The following is a 10,295-nucleotide window of genomic DNA, read 5'->3' as shown; positions in this document are numbered from 1 at the left end:
TTAAAAAAAAAAAAAAAAAAAAAAAAGCCAGGTGTGGTGGCTTATGTCTGTAATCTCAGCACTTTGGGAGGCTGAGGCGGGTGGATCACTTGAGGTCAGTTCAAGATCAGCCTGGCCAACATGGTGAAACGCTGTCTCTACTAAAAATACAAAAATTAGCTGGGTGTGGTGCACGCCTGTAATCCCAGCTACCCAGGAGGCTGAGGCAGGAGAATCGCTTGAACCCAGGAGGCAGAGGTTGCAGTGAGCCAAAATTACGCCATCGCACTGCAGCATGGGCAACAGAGTGAAACTCCATCTCAAAAAAAAAAAAAAAGGATAAAAGGAAAACTACAAATTCTACTGAATGTTTTATTTTCCTACTGGTGTGGTAATAAATAACCACAATGTTAGTGGCTTAAAACAATGCAAATTTAATATCTCATAGTTCTACAGGTGAGGAGTCTCACCAGGTTAGAGTCAAGGTGTCAGCCACATTTTGATTCTTTTTGGAGGCTCTAGGGGAAGATCCCCACACTTGCTCATCCAGGTGTTGACCGAATTCAGTTCTATGATACAGGATTGAGGTCTGTTTCCTGGCTGTCAGCTGGAACCCACCATTAGCCCCTAGAGTCCTCTCCCTGCCCTTGCACATAAGCCCCTACATTTCTTTTTTTTTTTTTTTTAAATTATTTTTTTCTTTGAGATGGAGTCTCGCTCTATTGCCCAGGCTGAAGTGCAGTGGTGTGATCTCGGCTCACTGCAACCTCCGCCTCCCGGATTCAAGTGATTTTCTTGCCTCAGCCTCCCAAGTAGCTGGGATTACAGGTGCACGCCACCTCGCCCAGCTAATTTTTGCATTTTTAGTAGAGACGGGGGTTTCACCATGTCGGCCAGGCCGGTCTCAAACGCCTGACCTGGTGATCCGTCTGCTTTGGCCTCCCAAAGTGCTGGGATTACAGGCGTGAGCCACCACGCCGGGCCCTACATTTCAAAAGCAGCAACAGGGCATAGAATTCTTCTCATGCTTTGACTCTCTCCTGAGATTAGATTGGGCCCACCCAGATACTTCAGGATAATCTCATCTCCATATCCTTAACCTTAATTACATCTGCATAATGCCTTTTGCCACCTTAAGGTAACATATTCACAGGTTCCAGGAAATTAGGGAATGGACATGTTTGGGAGGCAATTGGTTTGCCTACCATAATGAAGGACACAAACAAAAAACCCCAACTTAAATGGCACACTTAAAGCTTGTTGCGCTACCCTACCTTGTTTTAACCTGAGTGACTCTCTCCTAGCAGAGAACCGGACAGACTCCATTTTAGTTTCTTTACTTGCAGGCCCCTTTATCCCCCTTAAGGGAATAACTAGTGCAAGCTGACTCCAATCACATCCAAGAATGCACCTGCTGATAAGATATTGAGGCAGGCTGTACCAGCAGCTCCTGGGAATGTGCTCGGTGGAAGATATCTCTTAGTGATAGTTTAAGCCCCTGCACCTGGAACTGTTTATTTTTTGTAACTGCTTCTATAACCAATTAATTTTTTAAAACTTTTTGCCTATTCTGCTTCTGTAAAATTGCTTCAGTTAAACCCCCCTCCCCTATTTAGACCTTAGTGTAAAAGAAAATCTAGCCCCTTCTTCGGGGCCGAGAGAATTTTGAGCGCTAGCTGTCTCTCGGTCACTGGCTAATAAAGGACTCCATAATTTTTCCCAAAATGTGGCGTTTCTCTCTAACTCGCTTGGTTACAACATTGTCACATTCTTAGATGGGAAGATTTGCTATTGTAAAGATGTTATTTTCACCTAAATTAGCCTACAAATTCAGTGCTAGATGTTCTAAAAACTAAAGTTGAATTTTTTAAATTAGGTGAGTGGATAGATGCTCAGAGAATGTATAGTGTTTAGAGAAATAAAGGAAGGTGACATCCTTAGACTTTAACTCAGGTAGACCGCATATGTTTTTGAGACAAATACACCAGCATTCTGCACCAGGGCTAAGTCATGTTTCCCACTGTTTCCAAAATCCTGTTAATATCCAGGATTTGCTGGGCACAGTGGCTCATGCCTGTAATCCCAGCACTTTGGGAGGCCAAGGCAGGCAGATCACTTGAGGTCAGGATTTCGAGACCAGCCTGGCCAACATGGCAAAACCCGATCTCTGCTAAAAATACAAAAAAAGTTAGCCGGCGTGATGATGCACGTCTGTAAACCCAGATGCTCGGGAGACTGAGGCACAAGAATCGTGTGAACCCAGTACACAGAGGCTGCAGTGAGTCCAAGATCGCACCACTGCATTCCAGCCTGGGCACTAGAGCGAGACTGTCTTAAAAAAAAAAAAAAAAATTAGGATTTTTCTGGTCACCATTTTTTAGGCACACATTGACTGATACAATGAACTGTCTACAGAGACTCGTTCCATCCTTTCCTATTCATAATCAAGAGCTCAAGACTGTATCATAAGCATAGTTTAACTTTAGTTCCCCTAACACATCATTTTTATACTTGTCAAATGTGAAACTCGTGTTATTATTATTATTTGTTTTGAGATGGAGTTTTGCTTTTGTTGCCCAAGCTGGAGTGCGATAGCACGATCTCGGCTCACTGCAACCTCCGCCTCTCAGGTTCAAGCAATTCTCCTGCCTCAGCCTCCTGAGTAGCTGGGATTACAGGTGCCCGCCACCACGCCCTGCTAATTTTCGCATTAACTCCTGACCTTAGGTGATCCACCCGCTTCGGCCTCCCAAAGTGCTGGGATTACAAGCGTGAGCCACCGCGCCCGGCCTCGTGTTATTTTTCTGTCCACTCACACAGCTTTATGAGAACTTTCGGCAAAAGTTTCTGATGGATGGGCATTGGATCTTCACTGTCTTGAGATTTAGAAAGAAACTGTTTAAGAACTACTTCCATCATAATGCATCCTCAGGAGATGTGGATGAACTGCGGACATGTGGGATGAGGATGAGTAAGATATGAGTGAGTTTGTATCTCCCTCTAAACAAAGTGGCTTTTGTCAAAATGTACTTGTAAAGAAATGTATAGGCTGGGCAAAGTGGCTCACGCCTGTAATCCCAGCACTTTGGGAGACTGAGGCGGGAGAATCGCTTAAGCCCAGGAGTTGGAGACCAGGTTGGACAACACAGTTAGATTCCGTGGCTAAAAAAATAAAAAAATTAGCGTGGTGGTGCATGCCTGTAGTTCCAGCTCTTCTGGAGCCTGGGCTGCAGTAAGCCGTGAGGGTCCCACCACACTCCAGCCTGGGCGAGTGAGACCCCGTCTCAAAAAAAAAAAAAAAAAAAAAAAGCAATTAACCCACAATTTTCAAGGCAATTGTTATGCTTTATTACAACAAGAAGTGTTTGAAATGCATCCCATTTGTAGATCCCTAGAAGTAAAATAGTCACCTTTGTTTACATTCTTACACCAAACACAGTTTTTGGAAGAGGTATCTCAGACTTCATTCTTATGCCCAGATTAAAGGTCAATTGTCAGTCCTTTTATTTTGTCTCCACCTTATTACCTTCCTAGCCAAAACATGGAAGTAAAACACCTTTTCTACGTTAATACTGCATTTCCAGGGATCTTGGGGTGTCCCGGGGGAGGGCGCGGTCCCCTCTCCGTCACGGCGGGGTGTGGATTCGGTCGCCGTCTCCCGGCGCCGCGGTACCCAGGACAGGAGGAAGAGGCCAGGAAGTGTCCAGGGAGGCTCAGGCCGGGTCTGCGACTTCCCGGCGGCGGGTGCTGCAACGACCCTGTGGGCACCTGCCTGTCAGACGGCACCCGCTCCCAGCCCTCTCCAGCCTGCGGCCGCTCCTCCCCCGGCCCTACTCCAGCCCCGCCCGTGCAGTAAGGCCAGAGTCTGGTGTAGCGCCAGGCGGGACCGTCCCATCTTCGAAGTTTTCTGCCCCGCAATTATCTCAGACCGGGAAGAAACAGAAGAGAAAAAAAAAAAAAAAAAGCCAAGGGCAACGGGACACCCGGATGTACCAAGCACCGCCCCCTGGAGCCCCATCGCGCATGAGCACCGTGGAGGCAAGGGCGCGGCTTGGGGGAGGGAGGAGGCAGGGCGGTGGTTGGGCGAAAGGAGAGCCACGCCCGCTACGGAACGTCTCTGCGCATGCGCCGGGGGCCAGCTTCTGGTACTTTCGACGCGTCTGCTGACGTAGGCTCTCAGTGCGCGTCCGGACGTCGGAGGTGGAGGTTGTGGAGTTCGCTGTTCGAGAGTGGGCACGAAAAGCTCCTTTTAGTCCTGCGTTCCGAAAGGAGGGCGTCTGTTGGGCCTTTCTCTCAGTCGTGAGGGAGGCGTCGACGGCCTACGGTAAGTTTTCTGCTGACGGGGTCTCTCAGGACCGCCGCAGTGGTCTCTCAGGAGTGAGGGACGGGAAACGTGCTGGGCTCGCGTTTGGGGAACGCAGCGTTTCGCTTCGGCCGCCGAGCGGAGTTTTTAGGGCTGATTCCCTTCGCCGCGGCCGCCTCCCGCGCCTTGGCTCCGCCTCCCGGAGGGCCCCAGACTGTGGCTTCCGGGTGGCCGGGCGCCCGCTTCCGCGACGCGACTTGTTTTTCTCCCTGGGATTTTTAGGAAGTCGTGAGTTGAGGCTTGCGGGATCGTTTCCGGAGAAAGCGCAGGCTAAGGCCGCAGCGGAAGATGTCCAATTACGTGAACGACATGTGGCCGGGCTCGCCGCAGGAGAAGGATTCGCCCTCCGCCTCGCGGTCGGGCGGCTCCAGCCGGCTGTCGTCGCGGTCTAGGAGCCGTTCTTTTTCCAGAAGCTCTCGGTCCCGTTCCCGCGTCTCGAGTCGGTTTTCGTCCAGGAGTCGGAGCCGGAGCCGGAGGAGTAGGTCAAGGTCCCCTTCCCGAAGGCGCCACCAGCGGAAGTACAGGCGCTACTCGCGGTCATACTCGCGGAGCCGGTCGCGATCTCGCAGCCGCCGTTACCGAGAGAGGCGCTACGGCTTCTCCAGGAGATACTACCGGTCTCCTTCGCGGTCCCGGTCCCGTAGCAGGTCGCGCTCTCGGGAAAGGTCGTACTACGGAAGGGCCTACGCGATGGCGCGGGGGCGGCGCTACTACGGCTTTGGTCGCACAGTGTACCCGGAGGAGCGCAGCAGATGGAGGGACAGATCCAGGACGAGGTCGCGGAGCAGAACCCCCTTTCGCTTAAGTGAAAAAGGTGGGTGGGTCATGTATCTTCCTAGTTTTGGTAATGTGTGGTGACAGTATAACCAAAGTTGCTGTGTAGTTTCAATATTAGTTCCTTTGGTGCTGGAAATTTTTTTCGTTGGAGGAAAGAGGGGGAGGACATTACTTGTAGTTAGTGGACAGCATTCTGTCTCTTCAGGGTTAAAGGTCAATCGGATGTTAAATGGCTCAGGATGTAGGGAACCTTTTTTCCTATTGGCTGACTGTTCTTGGTGGTGGAGCCTTTTAAATGTCATGATTAAGTTAAAGGTTTTAAATTTAACTGTAGATTGGGAAGAACAACATCAAACACGCTGCTTTTTAGTTGACATTATTACTGAATACAATTGAATTGTCGAGTATCTTAAATGATTTAGGAGGCCGGCACGGTGGCTCACGCCTGCGATCCCAGCACTTTGGGAGGCACTTTGGGAGCCGGAGGCGGGCGGGTCACTTGAGGCCAAGCGTTCCATGCCAGCCTGGCCGACGTAGCTCACTATTTCTAGTAAAAATACAAAAATTAGCCGGGGGTGGTGGTAGAAATACACTTGAGTGTATCAGTATTGGTTCAGTGGTTGTGATAATTGTACCATATAAAGAATCTGTTGCAGAAAACCCTGGTTTTCAGAAATATCTTTGAAGAAAAAACAAAATAATACCACTATTAACTAGAGAAAATTAGCTACAACAAAAAGACAAAATAGTAGGACGCTCAGGCCTTTAGTCAGGAAAACTGAAAACTAAGATTATTTAAGAATTTTATTTCTTTAAGCAAGAAGTGAACTGGAGAGTTGAGTTTTCAGTGAATAAAGTTACACAGTTGTCCCTCTGTTCACTCGGGGGATTGGTACCAGGACGCATATGGAACCGTCACGCATGTTTGGGGTTTACAGTCTCAAATACTGTGGTACTTTCTATCTGCATTTAGTAGGGAGAAAAAAATCTAACTATCAAGTAGACAGCGCAGCTCAAACCAGTGTTAAAGGGCAGCCTTACTTTAGTATTATAAACAAGTGACTTAATACATTTAATACCACAAAATAACATGCTTATTTTGTAATTCTGAGTTCTCTTGGGGGGAAAAACTACCAGACTAATGAATAAAAAAAAATTTTTTTTTTTTTTTTTTCAGATCGAATGGAGCTGTTAGAAATAGCAAAAGCCAATGCAGCGAAAGCTTTAGGAACAACCAACATTGACTTGCCAGCTAGTCTCAGAACTGTACATGTAGCCAAAGAAACAAGCCATGGAATAGGTGTATCAAGTAATGGTGCAAAGCCTGAAGTAAGTATTCTAGGTTTGTCCCAACAAAACGTTTAGAAAGCCAACTGTCAAATCTGATAAGCCACTTACTGTTTACCTTAGACTATACTTTCTGGGAAGTCTAGCTATGTATATAATGTGCTAAATTCAGAGTAGCAGATCTGAAGATAAGCAAGGTGTCATACCCATGAAAATGGGAGATTAATGAACTTTAGTGGCAGATCTGAAGATAAGCAAGGTCGTACCCATGAAAATGGGAGATTAATGAACTTTATTTGGCCGTGCATGGTGCCTCTTGCCTGTAATGAGGCAGATGGCTTGAGTCCAGGAGTTCAAGACCAGCCTGGGCCACGTGGAAAAACCGCGTGTTTACAAAAAATACAAAAATTATCCAGGCATGGTGGCGCATGCCCGTAGTGCCAGCTGTTTGGGAGGCTGAGGCAGGAGGATCTTTGAGCCCAGGATGCTAAGGTTGCAGTGAGCCAAGATTGCACCGTTGTACTCCAGCCTGGGCAGCAGAGTGAGACCCTGTCTCAAAAAATACATTTAATTTTTCATTTTCAGTTAACACTGTACTCTTATAACACCATTAATATATTGTAGCTGGTACTTCGGTGATTCTGTTACCAGGTTTTCTAAGCTATTTACAGTGCGTAGCTTTCATTTGCAGCATTATGTTCCCACAAATCTGTACTCAGCATATACAGTATAGTTTATCTGCTTTATTTCTGTCTTATAGAAATCATGAATGTGGTCTGCAGACATTGATGAAGAAAATCTGTTGGTAATTGATACATGGGCTAAAGCATCAGAGGTTTAATTTGAAGTTTATGTTCACACACTGAAAACTTAGTTTTCTTTGTTGGTAGATACATGTGCATGCTAGAATTTGGGACAGGTACTATTTGTATAAAGTATTAAAGTCAGTTTTTAAAGTAAGCAAAGGTACATGTTGTAATGGTGGGGCATCTGTGAAAAAGATGTCCCTTTCATAATATATGCAATATATTCCAGATGTTTTGAGAGATTACAGAAGAGGAGGCCTGCTTCATTTGCAGATAAGTTTATTATAATTCTCCACAAATGTGCAGGATGTGCATTAGCAAATTGCACTGTACTTTTCACTCCAGCCTGGGTGACAAAGCGAGACTCCGTCTCGAGAAAAAAAAAAAAAAAAAAAAGATGCTGTATCTAAATGAATCTGTGTAATTGGGCCCAGATGTGGGTTTGCTCAGTATTAGTAGACAAGGTCTTTGTTCAGACGATTAGGTGCCTAACTGGCAAATGTCTTAGCTTCTTAAAGCTAGGTATTTCTGATGTGGCTTTACTTTTCAAAAGTTAACTTGATTCAACCTGAGAAAACTGATTAAAAAACTAGTTTAAAAATTACTTAAATTTGCCAGCAGGGAAGTTAAAATAATTATGAGAAGAATTAAGGGGAAAACTCAATAATTGTTACTTCAGCTGTTGAATATATGGTTAGATCCAAGTTGATTTTTGTGTCTACAACTAAATTTTGTATACAATTAGATTATTTTTTAATATAGGATTTAGAAACCAAGGGTATGTGTTTTAAAATTATACTTTTTCTTGACCTGTCTAGCTGTCAGAAAAGGTAACAGAAGATGGAACTAGAAATCCTAGTGAAAAACCTTCCCAGCAAAGAAGCATAGCTTTTAGCTCTAATGTAAGTATGTCCAGGCATTGATCACTCAAAAATTGGATTTAGGATGTGTTTGCATCTTTGTGTTTTTATCTTCGTGGTGATAATTGGGGGCCTACTGACACAGTTTTTAAATAGAATTAAAACCGTTTGTTTTTGAGCCATGTTTACAAGTGGCCATTACAATGGGTTCCTAACCTATCTGACATTCACATTCGTTTCGATGTTTTGCCTTTCTTTTAAGTCTCTCCCCATTTTTATTGAAATATTTTAAAGGGAAATCTTCAGAATACTCCTTAATCACAATGTTTTAAAATACGGTTTCAAAAATGAAGCCCCCAAATCATTACACCTTGTGTATGTCCAGTGTTTCCCTGCTGCCCCAGTATCTTCACTTTACATTTTGAATCAAGCTACAATTAAGGTTCATACTATGTTTGGTTGATAATATCTTTATTTTATTTTATTTTATTTTATTTTTTTGAGACGGAGTCTTGCTCTGTTGCCCAGGCTGGAGTGCAGTGGCCCAGTCTCCGCTCACTGCAGGCTCCGCCTCCGGGTTCACGCCATTCTCTTGCCTCAGCCTCCCTCTTGCCTCAGCCTCCCGAGTAGCTGGGACTACAGGCGCCCGCCACCACGTCTGGCTAGTTTTTTGTATTTTTAGTGGAGACGGGGTTTCACCGTGTTAGCCAGGATGGTCTTGATCTCCTGACCTTGTGATCCGCCCGCCTTGGCCTCCCAAAGTGCTGGGATTTACAGGCGTGAGCCACCGCGCCTGGCCTTTTTTTTTTTTTGAGACAGTCTTGCTCTGTCACCCAGGCTGGAGTGCAGTGGTGTGATCTTGGCTCACTGCAGCCTCTGCCTCCTGGGTTCAAGCGATTCTCCTGCCTCAGCCTCCCGAGTAGCTGAGACTACAGGCGCACACCACCACACCCAGCTAATTTTTGTATTTTTAGTAGAGACAGGGTTTCACTGTGTTTGCCAGGATGGTCTCCATCTCCTGACTTCATGATCCGCCCGCCTCAGCCTCCCAAAGTGTTGGGATTACAGGCGTGAGCCACCACGCCCAACAGTTGATATCTCTAAGGCTCGTATATGGGATTATTTAATGTACTTTTTTGTGTGAAAATGTATAATTATATGTTTGGGAAGCTGACTGAATTTGTTTTTTTACAGAATTCTGTAGCAAAACCAATACAAAAATCAGCTAAAGCTGCCACAGAAGAGACATCTTCAAGATCACCAAAAATAGATAAGAAAAAAAGTCCATATGGACTGTGGATACCTGTCTGAAAGGAGAAAACTAATGGCTAAGTTTGCATGAAAACTGCACTTTATTGCAAGTTAGTGTTTCTAGCATTATCCTATCCCTTTGAGCCATTCAGGGGTACTTGTACATTTAAAAACCAACACAAAAAGATGTAAATACTTAATACTCAAATATTAACATTTTAGGTTTCTCTTGCAGATATGAGAAATAGCACAGATGGACCAAAGGTTATACACAGGTGGGAGTCTTTTGTATATAGTTGTAAATATTTTCTTGGTTATGTAAAAATGAAATTTTTTAGACACAGTAATTGAACTGTATTCCTGTTTTGTATATTTAATAAATTTCTTGTTTTAATTCTTAGTCTCTGTTCTATATGTAATTACCTAATGGGTCTTTGTGGAGATACAAGGAGGCGTGTGTTGATTAAAGCCTTGTTAATCTCAAGTCCAAGGCTCACTGGCCCAAAGTGGGATTTTGAGAAATGCCGAATCTCAATCAAGTCCCTACCCTAGACCTGCTGAATTAGAAACTGAATTTTAACAGGATTCCCAGTTGAGGTCAATACTTCAAACTTGAAAAATTGCCCTAAAAAATTTATGGAATACTGGGCTTCAAGGCAAGAAACTAAGCCAGAAAGAGGAGAAATAGAATCCCTCATTAAGCTGTAAAATCTGTGTGGTGTAGTTAACATTTATGCCTTTGAAAGTATTCTAAAGAATTTTTTTTTTTTTTTTTTTTTTTTTTTGCGACCGAGTGCAGTGGTGTGTTCTGAGCTCACTACAAGCTCCACCTCCCAGGTTCACGCCATTCTTCTGCCTCAGCCTCCCGTGTAGCTGGGACTACAGGTGCCCGCCACCACACCTGGCTAAGTTTTTTGTGTTTTTAATAAGAGATGGGGTTTCACTGTGTTAGCCAGGGTGGTCTCGATCTGA

The 10,295-nt window shown here is 44.9% G+C and overlaps 1 protein-coding gene across 4 annotated transcripts in view; it reads left to right on the top strand.

The window, feature by feature from the left end:
* RSRP1 (arginine and serine rich protein 1) overlaps positions 1-9,723 on the top strand; it is a 28,392-nt gene extending 18,669 nt beyond the window's left edge. The window contains exons 1-6 of one of the 4 annotated variants that reach the window (XR_003119512.1): positions 4,094-4,303; positions 4,565-5,156; positions 6,297-6,448; positions 7,167-7,211; positions 8,031-8,114; positions 9,267-9,723. Coding sequence is in view for 3 of the 4 variants with exons in the window: in XM_025386229.1 (XP_025242014.1) it covers positions 4,631-5,156; positions 6,297-6,448; positions 8,031-8,114; positions 9,267-9,383 (879 nt within the window). In the remaining variant the exon portion in view is untranslated. Of the gene's footprint in view, positions 1-3,947; positions 5,157-6,296; positions 6,449-7,166; positions 7,212-8,030; positions 8,115-9,266 lie in introns of those variants that run through there. The other 3 variants (XM_025386211.1, XM_025386229.1, XM_025386219.1) reach the window with 3 other exon arrangements.
* The last annotated feature ends 572 nt before the right edge of the window (positions 9,724-10,295 follow it).

This window comes from Theropithecus gelada, chromosome 1 (genome assembly GCF_003255815.1).
Source record: "Theropithecus gelada isolate Dixy chromosome 1, Tgel_1.0, whole genome shotgun sequence".
Classification (NCBI taxonomy): domain Eukaryota; kingdom Metazoa; phylum Chordata; class Mammalia; order Primates; family Cercopithecidae; genus Theropithecus; species Theropithecus gelada.
This window is presented reverse-complemented; position numbering and strand designations above follow the sequence as displayed.